Source organism: Myotis yumanensis, unplaced genomic scaffold (genome assembly GCF_028538775.1).
Source record: "Myotis yumanensis isolate MYYU_CA2020_CCGP unplaced genomic scaffold, mMyoYum1.0.hap1 SCAF_2, whole genome shotgun sequence".
Classification (NCBI taxonomy): domain Eukaryota; kingdom Metazoa; phylum Chordata; class Mammalia; order Chiroptera; family Vespertilionidae; genus Myotis; species Myotis yumanensis.
In genome coordinates, this window is record NW_027223753.1 from 208,600,902 (window position 1) to 208,615,583 (window position 14,682).

General features: G+C 50.3%; 1 protein-coding gene across 1 annotated transcript; it reads left to right on the forward strand.

Annotated features, from left to right (window-relative positions):
* The first annotated feature begins 205 nt into the window (after nucleotides 1-205).
* On the forward strand, nucleotides 206-12,472 carry LOC139004216 (small ubiquitin-related modifier 3). Its single transcript, XM_070407068.1, has 4 exons — nucleotides 206-365; nucleotides 6,895-7,023; nucleotides 9,578-9,649; nucleotides 11,076-12,472. Exons 1-4 carry the CDS (start codon nucleotides 345-347, stop codon nucleotides 11,166-11,168), a joined length of 315 nt encoding a protein of 104 aa, XP_070263169.1. The 5' UTR covers nucleotides 206-344; the 3' UTR covers nucleotides 11,169-12,472.
* The last annotated feature ends 2,210 nt before the right edge of the window (nucleotides 12,473-14,682 follow it).

Sequence of the window (14,682 nt, forward strand, 5' to 3'; positions counted from 1 at the left end):
GCCCCCGGAGGTCCCAGCGCGCCCTACCCCCACCCCTCAGTGCCTGAGCGCCCCCCGGTGTCAGGGCGCGGGGATGGCGCGGGGCCCCGCCCCGTGACGCATTCCCAATCGCCGGGAACCTCGGCCCGACCGGGCGCGCGCTCCATGCCCCGGGCGCGCGCGTCGTGCACGCGCGCTCGCCACGTGACCTCGCGTCGGCCAACTGGCGCGCCAGGATTTGGGGGGCAAAGCGCGGCCCCGCGAGCAGTTGCGGCGGGAGAGCGGCGGGCTGAGAGCGTGACTCGCCCGCTCCCGCGCTGCCTAATTCCCTGCCGCCGCCCCACCACCCGCAACCGCGCGCAGCCATGTCCGAGGAGAAGCCCAAGGTAAGGGCCGGTGGGCGCGGGCCGGGCTCCGCGCTCGACCCCCGCCCGCGCCGCCCCCTGTAGCCCCCTCCGCGTATTGGGCGCTCTCCGCGGCTCCGCGCGGCCTCCGAGGCCAGGCACCGCGGCGCCGGCTGGGCCTCCCTGCGCCCGGGCCTCCCGCCCCTCCCCCCGCAGTCGCGCCGCTGGGCTCCCCTCCCCCCCGCCCGGCCAGGCTCCGCCCTGCCCCGGCCCAGGCTCCGCCCCCACGACCCAAGCCGCTCCGCCCTTCGCTTAGGCCCCGCCCCCGCGCCCCAGCCGCTCCCACCCCGACTTAGGCTCCGCCCCAAGTGCTCGCGCGGGTCTCCACTGCTTCCCCCTGTTCCCCGCGCGCAGCTGGACCTCTCGCCCCGCTTCCCCGGCTCGGATCCGCGGAGCCTACGCGGAGCTCCGAGGTGGAGCGAGGCGACCCCTTGTCGGGACCCTCCTTGCCCTGGTCCCCGCAACTGCCGCCCCTTACCCGCCGGGACACGTCGTCTTCGGGACCTCCCGGCCGCATCCAGACTCCCTCTCCCGGGAGTCTCCCGCCGGGGACTCTACCCTCTTCCCGTTCGGACCCTAGTTGCGGGGATTTCGGACACACTCTCCCGTTCCCGCCATGACCCCTCTTGGGGACCGCCCCCCCCCCCCCCCCCCGTAAGACCTCCTCCATCGCGGGGGCCGACCCCCACTACGCCCCTCGCTGTGGGAAGCACGTCTGCGATCCTCCGGGCGGTGTGTAGCCTGGTCTGTGCGCGCGCTGCCACCTTTACCATGCAGCCCTCCGCCTGCCGTTCCGCCCCCCGCCCGGCGCTGTGCACCCACTGTCCTCTGCTGTCCCCCAGGGTGCGCCCGACCGGCGCTGTGCGCCCACTGTCCTCTGCTGTCCCCCAGGGTGCGCCCGCCCGGTGCTGTGCGCCCACTCTCCTCTGCTGTCCCCCAGGGTGCGCCCGCCCGGCCTCTATCGCTGTACCCACCGGTCCCTATGGCGCCCCCTGGTGTGCACTTCTCTAGGACAGCGATTTTATGTTTTGTTTTGTTGTTAATCCTCAACAGAAGATAGTTTTTCCATTGATTTTTAGAGGGAAGGAGGGAGAGAAAGAAACATCGGTGTGAGAGAGACACATGGATTGGTTGCCTCCCGCACACGCCCCAACCAGGCCTGATGGAACCTTTCAACCCTCGACTGGAAGTCGATCCCCGACCCTTCAGTAGGGAGGCTGATGCTCTAACCTCTGGCAGGGCTTCTTTTTTTAATTTTCTACTTATTTTTTCTTTTTAGGACTCCCCCCACCCCCCCCAGGGCTTCTTTAAAATTTTATTTATTTATTTATTGCTTTTAGGGAGAGAGAGAGAAACATCGATTTGTTGTTCCATGTATTTACGCATTCATTGGTGTGTACCCTAACTTGCAACCTTGGCTATGCTGACGACTTGCCAACCAACTGAGCTACCCAGCCCGGCCCTAGCACAGTGATTTTCAACCTTTTTTAAATCTCATAGTACACATAAACTTACTACTAAAATTCTGCGGCACACCAAAAAATACATTTTTTGCCAAAATGACCAAAAAATAGGTATAATTGTGATTCATTCACACCAGATGGCTATTGGGTTTGCTGTTGTCATTTTATTTGACAATCTAAGGGAAAAGAGGTCAGTGCCCCTGACTAAATAGTCAGGTATTGCATGTTTTAAAAATTCTTGTGGCGCACTGGTTGAAAATTGACGCTCTAGGGCAGTGGTTCTCAACCTCTGGCCCTTTAAATATAGTTCCTCATGTTGTGACCCAACCATAAGATTATTTTTGTTGCTACTTCATAACTGTAATGTTGCTACTGTTATGAATCGTCATGTAAATATCTGATATGCAGGATGGTTGTTCGACCGCGAAAGGGTTCGCAACCCACAGGTTGAGAACAGCTGCTCTAGGGTTTTGGCTGTCAGTCTGTGGGGAGGTCCACAGCTGTTGTGCTAACTACTCTTATTAAAAACACTAGAGGCCGGGTGTACGACATTCATGCACTGGGAGGGGAGGGTCCCTCAGCCCAGCCTGTGCCCTTTCGCAGCCCGCCAGCCCTTGGGGGATGTCCTATTGATGGCTTAAGGATGTCCAGCAGTTGGATATCCATACCGCTGCCATGGAGGTGGGAGAGGCTCCTGCCACTGCCACTGCACTAGCCAGTTGGCAGCCTGGCTTGTGGCTGAGCAGCACTTCCCCTGTGGGAGCCAGTGACCACCAGGTGGCAGCTCCTGTGTTGAGCATCTGCCCCCTGGTGGTCAGTGCGTGTTATAGCTACCAGTCGTTCCGCAGTTCGGTCAATTGGCATGTTACTCTTTTATTATATAGGATAGAAAGGATGTTTCCAAAGCTTTTGGTCTGCACTGTCAGAGTTTGTTTATTGACCAAGAGGAAGATCTGCTGTTGAGTTGAATGCTTTGCACACAGGCTTCCTCTGATACCAGCCTGGTACTAGAGCTTGCAGCCCTCAAGCATGTCACACTCGCAGGCATGCCTCGTTTAAGTGTTTAAGTAAACAAGGCGTGTGCCCACTGGCTGAGGGTGGAAGCCAGCCCCCTCCCTGCCCTGCCTTGAGTCAAGATTGCACTGCACTTGGAGCCGCCTTTGCTTTGTACATTTTGGTTCCTACTCAGCTTTTTATACCACTCCTCTCAGCCTGGTCATTTGGCCAAATATAAATGCCTTTCTTTGTTTTCTGGGTGGCTTCCTCTTACTGAAGTTTACATACAATGAGGTACACACTATACTCATTTCTCCAGTGGGTTTAAACTTCACTCTCCCACATGGTCAACTTCCATGGTCCTTTCAGTTGAATAAACTTGTTTGAACTGTGTCCAACATGACTAAACAGTGTGCAGTGCCCTTTGTGCCTGCTGAGGGGCCCTCTGCTCTGGACTTGGCGAGGAGGGGCAGGCACATTCCCAGGCCGTCATGCTGGCGAAAGGAAGATCTTGTGGGTCAGCTGGGAAAGCAGCTTCTCGCTCCCTGCCTAGCTGAGTCAGGAACTGACTGCAGTAAATCGTGGTCGTTATTTCTAGTTTTGTATTTCTTCTACTCCTTGTTTATTAGGAGTTCACCGGCCTCTGGTACAGGCCATTGCGCTTGGTGACCCTCCTTCGGAGGAGAGAGGTACCTGGGGCTTTTCCTGGCTGCACGTGCTCCCTGAGGGAGCTGGTGCCCCCATTGCTCATGGTGAGGCCTCCTGCCCAGTCCTGCTGCCTGCCTTTGCCTGGTCTGCAGCTGCTGCCCTGTGATTCTGTGTTTCTGTTTGTTTTGTGTTTTGGTTCTTGCATCTGTTTGTTTGAACAAATCATGTTTTTTCATTATAAAAATAAATATTTCCTCTGTCCACATGCAGAAGAATTAAGTTGGACCCTTTGTAACACCACATAAAAAATTAAAATGGGTCAAGGACTTAAATGTAAGCCCTACACCATAAAACTCTTAGGAGAAAACAGGACAAAAGCTTGACAGCATTGAGTATGGCAGTGATTTCTTGGATATGATGCCATAGGCACAGGCAACAAGAGTAAAAACAGACAAACTCGGACTTTGAAAATTACAGAAATTTTGTGCATCAGAGGATACTATCGACAGTAAAAAGGCAACCTGAGAAGGGGAGACGATATGTGCAAATCATATATGTAATAAGGGATTAGTATTTGGAATATATAGTGAACTTCTAAAACTCAACAACTGGAAAAAAAAAACCCATTCCAAAATGGGCAAAGGACTTGAATAGACATTTCTCAAAAGAAGATAGACAGATGATCAATAAGAGCCTGGCTGGTAGCTCAGTTGATGGGAGTGTCATCCTGATAGGCCAAGGTTGTGGGTTCCACCTCTGGTGAGGGCACATGTAAGAATTAACCAGTGAATGCATAAATAAGTAGAACAACAAATTAATGTTTTTCTCTCTTTCTCCCTCTCCCTCCCTCTCTTTTTCTAAAATCAGTAAATAAAACGTAAAAAACAAAACAAATGGTCAATAAGGACATGAAAAGACGCTTAACATCACCAATCATTGGGGAATTGCAAGTCATCAAACTCACAACCATTGGGATGGTTACTATAAAAAACAAAATAGAAAACCACAGGTGTTGGTGAGGACATGGAGCAATTGGAATCCTCATGCACTTTTGGTTGGAATGTAAAATGGTGCAGCAGTTGGGAAAACAGTGTGGAGGTTCCTCAAAAAATTAATATAGAACTACAATTCCCCTTCTGGGTACATACTCAAAATAATTTAAAGCAGGGTCTCAAGAGATATTTGTACACTCATGTTCACTGCAGCATTATTCACTATAGTTAAAATGTGGAAGCAACCCAAGCATCCATTGATGGATGGGTAGACATACAAAATGTGGTCCATCCATACAATGGGATGTTATTCAGCCTTATAAAGGAAAGAAATTCTGACATATGCTGTGACATGGATGAACGTTGAAGACATGCTAAGTTAAATAAGCTAGTCACAAAAAGGCAAACACTGTATGATTCTACTTGAATGAGGGATCTGGAGTCATCAGATTCAGACAGAAGTAGAGGGTGGGTGCCAGGGGCTGAGGAGGGGAGTTAGTGTTTTGTGGGGACAGAGTTTCAGTTTTACAAAATGAAGAGTTCTGAAGATGGATGATGGCCGCACAACATTATGGATGTATTTAATACCACTGAAAATGGTTAAAATGGTAAATTTTTTTTTAATATTTTATTGATTTTTTACAGAGAAGAAGGGAGAGGGATAGAGAGTTAGAAACATCAATGAGAGAGATCGATCAGCTGCCTCCTGCACGCCCCCAGTGGGGATGTGCCCGCAACCAAGGTACATGCCCTTGACCGAATCGAACCTGGGACCCTTCAGTCCGCAGGCCGACGCTCTATCCACTGAGCCAAACCGGTTCGGCTAAAATGGTAAATTTTATGTTATGTGTTTTTTAACACAATAAAACATTGGGAAAATATCTCTCAGCACAGTGTGGTACCCTGGATTGGATCCTGGAACAGGAAAAGGACATTCATGGGAAAACTGGTGAAATAGCAACAAAGCTTGGAGTGGAGTTTCATTGCTAGTGGTGTGCCAGCACTGGCTTCTTAGTGTGACATGTACCTTGGGTGTGAGATGCTAACATTGGGAAGACAGGTGAGAGGTGTGCCAGAGTTCTCTCCATGTCCGTTTTGCAATTTCTCTATAAATGCATAATTACTCCAAAACAAAACCTTAATTTGAACAAAGAAGCAAATGTATCCTTAATATCTGGGGAATGAAGGTGTGCTAGAGGGACCCTCAGTCCATCCTGGCCTGGGTTCCTGAGCACCCCCCACTTGTGTCACCGGGTTGGCCTACACGAGTCCACATTGCAGAGAGGGCTTGAGTGGTGCCTGGCCAGGTTGCCGCCCAGGGCTGCGGTGGGGTAAGCACCAACCCAGGATGACCTTCAGGCTTCTTGCTGGGGTCGTGCCTCCTAGGGCCGCTTCTCGGGCCATCCCGAGCTCCCTAGAAAGAGCGGCACCCCACTCAGAGTTTCCAACCAGAGTGTGGGATGTGACTGCCTGCCTCCCAGTCCCTTCTGTTAGGACAGCTGGTGACATGGCGAGGGGGAGCCAGGGCCCCAGCCCTCCCAGCTGGGAGGGAAGGAGAGCGCTATGACTCCTCCACAAAGCCAGCAGCCCTGGCCAGGAGCCCTGTGGTGGTCAGCTCTTCTGGGGATGCGCCAACAAGGGAGCATGTGTGTCAGCTGGAGAAAGTACAGAATCCCTTTGCGTTCCATCAAATCTTTATTTTCAGGTTGACTCTGGTCAGTTTCATCATTTTGTTCAAAGATAAACTCTTTATTCCCAAACAGTTAGTGCCAGATAAATGAGGTGGCTCTGTGACTGCAGGACCCTCACTGGCGCTGCACCCTGCGGGCACATCACTCTGGTTCTTAGGAAATGCTTCTCAGACTGAGCTGCTGCTGCAGGACACAGACTTGTGGCATCCATTCCATGTGTGGTTGCTCAGGAGCTGTGGGTGAGCCAGGAATTCCGTAAGATAAAGTACTGTGAGTGTCCCTGACCAGATGGGGCTGATTGAACTACACGCATCGGCAGCTAGAAGGTGGAAGGTGCTGCTGCACAGTCCACTCCCCCAGGAGGATGGGCATACCGTGCTGTCCCTCTGGCTTCACAGAGTCATCTGTGGCAGACGTGGACTTTAGTTTCTTCTAGATTTATTGAACAGATTTTTTTTCTTTGAATTACCAATCTATGAACTCTGTAGATTTGCATTGCATTTCCTTACACATGGATGCTTAACAAGTAGAAGTTAAAAATAATTTCTGTGTAAAAATAAAACCATCACATGAGTGACTGGATTGCTGGAGAGTTTTCAGAATTAGGTTGCTTTTTAATGACTTAAACAAAAAAAACCTCCAGCAATTACCTAAAGATGTGCCCTTTAAAAGTGGTTATTTTGGGACACGGTGTTGAGGCCCAATGTCATGTCTCTTGCAGGAGGGAGTGAAGACAGAGAATGACCACATCAACCTGAAAGTGGCCGGGCAAGATGGCTCCGTGGTCCAGTTCAAGATTAAGAGACACACCCCACTGAGCAAGCTGATGAAGGCCTACTGCGAGCGGCAGGTGTGCCTATGGGCTGGGTGGGACTCTGCTGTCACCCCATGTCCAGGCTGTTCAGGGCTCCACTGTCCTGGAAGTGTGCATGTGTGTCTGCACATGTGTGCATAGGTGTGCACGTGTGCATGCATATTTGTGTGTGTGCATGTATGTGTGTCTGCACAAGTGTGTGCACTCCTTGGTGGCCTTCTCTCTTCAGCCCTCTTTATCTCTAGGTTGTGCCCATCAGCTCTTGCTTCAGCAGGCCAGGCACAATGCTGCCTCTTCCTCTGGGGGTGGAGTGTGACCACCTGTCTGCTCTTGGATCAGTGTTTAAGCGGCTTCCTTCCTGAGAGATTGCAGAACAGGGAATTTGAGTGCAGTTCCATGGCTCCTTCACACGGTAGCTGGAAAACGCTGTGGAGACACATCCCTCATCACAGTTTGGTTTCCACAAAATGCTTGATTCTTCCCCTTTACTTACCAGTTTTCAAAGTAATGAGCTGACTCACTTGCGTCCTCCCACAGTGACCGGTTAAATTGAGCCTTTTCAGTTGTGATTATTTGTGTTAGTGTCATGAACTTACAGCTCAAATGCATTTGTGCTTCATCCCTGCGTCTGTTTTGCTCTCACCATGCTCCATGGACTCACCTTTGGTCCTGGGCCTATCCCCTCCACCTGGGCCCCTCACTCAGTGGGTGAGGGACCTCACAGCTCTGGTGTGATAGGTGCCCTGTCCTTTTCCCCAAGGAGTTCTGGGTGTGCGTGCTGCTCCTCACTGTTTCACTCCAGCCCGGAGCTCCCTCTGCCTGTGGACGGCACAGCTTCTGGCCTCTTGGAGTTGGCAGCCCTGACTTGGGGTCTGATAGGAACTTCTAGGCATCATCCAAAATCAGCTGCCTGCTGCACCTCTGCCTCCCAGACCGTCTGTGCCTGCCCCTCCCCTCTCAGGGCTGCATCTTGTTGTCCCCCTTCCCACCTAGACCTTGGGGTCCAGCATCCGGGCTTTGGAACTTCCAGCCCATCAGTTGCACCTTTTTTCTGCTGGCTCGTCCCCTCTTCTTTGTCCTGCTGACTGCCTTTTTAATTTCTTTATTGATTTTTTTAGAGAGAGAGGAAAGGAGAAGAGAGAGAGAAACATTGATGCGAGAGAGAGAGAGAGACAGATCGGTTGCCTCCGGCATGTACTCCAACTGAGGATTGAACCCGAAACCCGGGTATGTGCCCTGACTGGCAATGTAAGTGGCAACCTTTTGGTGCACAGGACGACGCTTAACTAACTGAACCACGCTGGCCAGGGCATCTTTTTTATTTTTTATGTCTTTTCAGCAGGGTTTCAGGAGGAGCCGAGATGCATGTTTTAATCCCATCTCTCCTGTTTAAGCAAAATCAGAGCTGCTTTTAAAAGGGCAATGTCTTTGCACCCTGACCATGTTTACCATTCCCTCCGGATGCAGAAAGTCTGCACGCGCTCCTTTTTAGATGGAAAATGCCTTTCCTCCTGCCTTTCTCAAGGCCACAGCCATCGGGACTGCTTCCAGTTTCGTGCAGTCTTCTTGTCAAATGCCTTTGTCACCTGGGTGGTGGTGCCAGCAGTTTAGAAATCCTCTTGGCTTCTGGAGGGTATTGAGAGGGACCAGTAGGGGCAGGTGCCTGGAGCTATAAGTCGCTAGAACAGTAGTTTCTGAAGGTGCTGGTGTTGGCCTCACATTAAATGCATTGTAGGCCCATCAGTAGGTTTATAATCCACTGGATCATCCATCTGCACATTCAGAATCCTCAGTCCATGTTCTATTTCATATTTTTTATGTCTGTATCTATTGACTTGCATTCTAGTTATTCCTTTAGCCCTGTTATTCGCTTCACAAAGTCTCTTTTCAGCTGTGTCCGATCTGCTGTTTCAGCTGTCATTGAATTTCTAATTTTAATTTCTAAACATTTTATGTGCTTTTCAAGAAATGATTTCGTGCTAATTTTTGATAAACTCTTATTCCTTGACATATTTTTGATAGTTTTAAAGCATTTTAAGCAAAGATATTTTATATTACTTTAAAAAAATTATTCTAACATATCCAGTTTTTGTAGGTATATTAATTCTAAAGTATATTCTTCAAGTTTGTGACATTTTTTTAAAGGGGAACTCAAGTGCCTTGAAACTTTATTCTTGAAATTCACTGAATCCTGGTTTAATTAAAGTGTGCTACTCAGCAAAGAACTGTGTTTGCTTCTGCAGCATGTATGGGGCCTGTACAACCTGAGGACCCATTAAATGAAAAAACGGTTTTTGGCCTTAGGCAATTTGGCTCAGTGGATAGAGCGTCAGCCCATGGATTGAAGGTGCAAGGTGCCATTCGGTCAAGGGCACGGACCTGGTCAGTGTGCGTGCAGGAGGCAACCAATCGATGTGTCTCTCTCACATGGATGTTTCTCTCTGTCTCTCCCTCTCCCTTCCATTCTCTCTAAAAATCAATGGAAAAATATCCTCTGGTCAGAATCTTGGTATTTTGGTGTAAGTATTTGATGTTTTTGAATTAATTCATAACCTAGAAATATTTAATTATATTTGCCTTTTCTTTTCAGGGCTTGTCAATGAGACAGATTAGATTCAGGTTTGATGGGCAGCCAATTAATGAAGCAGACACCCCGGCCCAGGTATGAAAGCAGCTTCCACATCTTTAGTCCATTTCAACCTGCATTTGACTAATAGCTGTTTGAAATATTCTTGTTGGGGAGCTACTGATGGGTGTTCATATGGGATACCTTACTTTTTTAAATGTTCTTAGTTATTAGAGTATTTAACATATTAATTGGGCAGTTCAGTGTTTCAAAAGAGAATGATGCCCTTTGTTGGACATCCTCCTCCAGGCTGGGAGGTGCAGCGGGCGGGTTGGGGGCTTACCAAAGGGGTCCAGACAAGATGGGTAGATGCACTCACACCCCCTGGTGGTCTGGACATGGAATTTGTAGTGTTAGTCAATTTGTGGCTAACTTACTGGCTTGCTTCCTGTGCCCTGTAAGCATTTGTGCATAGGGGTATGGATGGAAAGTAGTGTGTACCCCTTCATTATCGGTCAGGAGTTAGCTTTTGCTAAGCCCGTGACACCCCCCCCCCCCCACCCCCCCACCCCCCCCAACAAACAGTCTCAGTGTCGGCCCAGCATGTTGCATTGCATGGCCCAACAGTGAAAAGTTTCGGATGGAGTTGGAGGCCGAGGTTCAGTCTGGTTCTTGTCATTCATCAGCTGGATGACCTGTGATCCCGAGTCACCTACTATTGGGGTCTCACTCAGTCTTGCCCTTCACAGAGGCAGAACCCATTGGGCTGGCACATGTAAAAGAGCTACGTATTTCTGCTCAGTGGAGGAACTCTGCTGCTGAGGTGGTGGTTGGCTTTGTGAGGGTTTCTGGGGGCTTGCACTGGGGTGGGGGCTGGAACGCTCTTGGCCTGTCACTCTGGCTCCCGTTCAGGAAGTGTCCACAGCAGCACAGGGCCCACTCACCCGGACCTACTTCCCTGTTTTTGAGAACGTTTCTGGGAAATGTTACTGCCTCCAGCCCTGTTTAGTCTCTGTGATTTGGCAGAAGTTCTTTTGTCCCGAGAATGGACAAAGATCAGGGCAGATGTCCATTCCCGTGGTGTCAGGAGCAGCAGGTGGGGAGCTTTTGCCCATCTCTGGCCTGGTCTTGAAGGGAAGGGACGGGGAGCAGGGGCTCCTAATTGGGATCTGATTTTGTGTAATTTTCAGTAACAATTTTAGATACTTGTTCATTTTTTAATGAGACCTAGTTTTTCTGTCACTTAAAGTTAGTTTTGAATATACTTTTGTGAATTTTGTTAGGGGAAGGTTGCAGAATAGTAGCTTATTGGAAATTCTAAACAAAGCCTCTTCTCCCTGATATGCCCTAGCAACCCCGGAGCAACCCACAGAGCAAAGGTGTGGTGGGGTGTTGTGCACCGGTGCGAGGGAGACAGTGCAGTGGACATGTGTGTTCATTTGAACAGTTTTTGTTCCTGTGATGGCGAGAAAACTAACAGATTTCCCCTCTCTCACTGTGCCTGTCATGTCGACCCTGCCAGTTGGAGATGGAGGATGAAGATACCATTGATGTGTTCCAGCAGCAAACAGGAGGCTCACGGGCGACTGGCTGCCTCTTGGGATGTGGTCTGTAGAGGGACCGGCCCACTTTGTCACTGTCCTTGCATTTGCTGTTGAATAGTGAACACGTGACCATGCCAATCACTAAGGAGTCTGCAGGAACCAAGGACATCCACAAAAATTCCTTTCCTCTCTGACATACTGCGGGTGCAACTCAAAACTGTCTGCAGGGACGAATCCTTACCTGAACCGGGCCAGCCAGTGTCATGTTTGTTTAGGAAAATGAGTTGCAAGGTTTTGGGGGTTTGCTTTTGCTCTCATTTTTGTCTTTCCCCTCTTACAACATTTCCCTGAAGCTTATTGTGTGAATGTCCCTTTTTAGTCTAGACAGGGATCTTATCCCAGGTATTGAGTAAATCCCCCTGCGTATTCCATTGTAGAGAGCTCACATCATCAAAGTGGGGGTGCTTCTGTGGGCCGTTTTGGGGGCATTGTGGGGAGACAAACTTCCACTTACTGTTTCTTGTAGGTCCATTTACTGTCTTGTAGGGTCTTTCAATGCTAAATATTGCAAGTTTAAGTTTTGTGAGAATATGGTAAAGTTGAAGGGAGAATACTGGAATGCTTTTTTAAAGGTGAAAAGTAACTGAGCCCCTCAGTAGCACGGGCCTGGGCACTCTGTTCCTCTAGCTCCCCTTGGGCAGGGGCAGGCCCGGGGCCCCTGATGGTGCATGGGCAAAGCAGGGTGCAGCAGAAATTGGCTTTTCCCCTTCTTTTTTTAAAAATTTTTCAATTACAGTTTATATTCAATATTATTTTGTATTAGTTTCAGGGGTCCCCTTTTAATAGAGGAAAGCAATTGCCATGTTTCTCACTTGGCAGTAGTACTGTGGCCTCAGATTTCTTCCAGTATTTGCTCTGATGAATAATTATGGTTTCTATATAACAAAGTACGATTAAGTATTGCTGATTTTGCAGTGACTTTTGTGTGTCAAAGAGCTACTTCAAGTGTGGTTACAGATGGGCCCTGTGCAAAGATGATTTCATGTTGTTCTCACGGATGTGCTCTGCCGCTTTCCTGACATTAGCTGTGATTTCATTTCTGTGAAACATTTTGGAACCTATACCTATTAAACCTTCAGTTCTCCTCCTGCCCTTCTGTATGGAACCCCTGCTGCCTGATGGCCCTGCTCTGCCTCCTGGTACCTGGACAGTGCGACCTGGACCATCATCTCTTGCTTGCCCGGAATCTTGCCTTTCCTTTGTGTTTTGCTGTTGGGGTGTGGATGTGGTGTCTGCTGGCTCTGCTGTTTGTTCACAATTTGTACATTCTTTGTTGTCCTTTACTACTGTAAACAGTAAATATAGTTTGATATTCTGTCTCTTGTATTAAATATTGCATTTGGAGGTTGCGGCTCACTGTCACAATTCAACATCTGTAATACTATTCAGCAAGGCCACTCAGAGTTTTGTTTAAAGGCTAGTTGCTGAAAAGTAAGTATTCATCTGTTGCCTCCCCCACTCCCTGCATTCCTGGCAGACCGCCCGTACTGGGCTGGCTCCTTCTGAGGAGTCCACACTCACGTACCCAGAGCTCTCCCGTGGGGTAATCTGAACTGGCTTTGTGATGCCGCATGTAAAGAGGGTGGGTTTGGAAGGCAGCTGATTTGGACATCAGTCGGGCCTCTCAAGTTTGGTGCCTTACTGTCAGACTAGTTTTCTTCTGTGTGATTGACAACCTTGCTTGCTTTGCAGCTGAGTGATCTGCTGCTAATTTGACAGGACTTCCCAGGGGACTGTGCTGTGACAAAACCTGGTTTGAAAATGACCTAGCTGTTTTAGTTAGTCCTTCAGGTGAGGTCAGTGCAAACTGAAAGATGAAGGGGAGCTGGGATATAGCACGTCCACTCTCGCACCTGATCATTTACACCAGCCAAAGAAGATGGGTTCCAGCACATTACAGGGACTGAGTAATTTGCTAGGTGCCCGGGAGAGTGGAGGTGGGGGCACTCCTCCCTCAAGCTAGGAGAGACAGGCTGAGAGTTTGGGACATCAGAGCAGTGCTGCTTGAATTCCCACCCACTGCACTGAGCGTAGATTGAAGAAAGAACAAGGCATGTCCTCGAGGTTATCTTCTCTCAAAATTTAAGCAAATTGTGCATTTGGAATAATACCTCTTGGTATTAATATTTTAAAAATATTTATAGGCCCTAGTTGGGTAACTCAGTTGGTTAGAGCGTTCTCCTGCTATGCCAAGGTGGTGGGTTCGATCCCCAATCAGGGCACATAAAAAAACAACCAATGAATGCATAAATAAGTTGAACAACAAATCGATGTTTCTCTTTTCCTCTAAAATCAATAAAATTAAGAAAATGTATTTACATAAATTGAACTCCTAGGATCTTAGTTAAATTGATGCTTCAGGAGGAGACAGGCACTATTTATCCTGCCAGTGGTGCCAGGGTCCCAGCGGGCATGGCCCCGTTTCAGCACTGAAAGGCCCTCATCCCAGGAACCTCCCTCCCAGGAAAGCCCCAGTAGGTGTCACAGCTCCCAGCTGGGGAAGCAAGATATTGAGGTTAAAACTACCTTCAACCGGGTTCAGCTGTGAGAGGCCTTTCATACTTCAGAACGTTAGTTGCCAAAGATATAAAAGACACTAATTTCATCCTGAACTTGGCCTCCCCCTGTGATCGCCCAGGAAGCCCTCACATATCACGCCTGCTCCTCAGAACCCAGGTCATGCTGGTCAGCGGGCTGGCCGAGGCTGGGGGCCCCCGGGACCTGCCAGGTCCCTCCCTCCGTGGGGCCGAGTCTGGGCACCCTGAGTGGTGCCCGCGCTGGCAGAATAAACCCTCCGCCATCGCCAACCCGCTTTCCAAACCCAACTCCGGTCGGAAGGCGTTCGGGGCGTCACTGTCTTAGGAGCCGGACTCCTTTGGCTGCCGTTGGGCCGCGTCAGGACCGGGCTCCTAGCGGCGGTGGCACCACCGACGGCAGCGCCTCCATTCTGGCCCCCTGCTCCCGGTGTCTTGAAAAGACCCCCTGCCCTGGCTGATGTTGCTCAGTGGGTAGAGCCAGGGCCTGCGGACTGAAGGGTCCCGGTTGGATTCCAGGCAGGAGCACCTGCCCGGGTGGCCGGCTCCGTCCCCAGTAGGGGGCCTGCGGGAGGCAGCCGTCAATGATTCTCTCATTGATGTTTCTTTCGCTCCCTCTCCCTTCCTCTCTGAGGTCAATAAATATATATTTTTTTAAAAATTCCCCATCTAAATGACCTCTGCCCAGCTTGCGTCCCCCGCTCGGCCGTCGCGCCGTCCTTCGTCCCCGTCCTCCACTGGACCCTCCTGCGGCCGCCGTGACGGAACAGGCGGTTACCAAGGACCCGACCCTGGAATCTCCGGGAAGACCAGGCTCCACAGGAACGGGGGCGGGAGAAGCGGCTTGAACCCCACAAAGCGGCCGCAGGGCCGAGCCACCCGGGACCAAGGGCCAGAGACGCTCGACCCGCTCCCCGTGACGGTCCCGCTCCGCCCCTGGCCGCACTCCGCCCCTTTCTGCGAGCCCCTCTCACTTCCGCGCCTGCCCCGC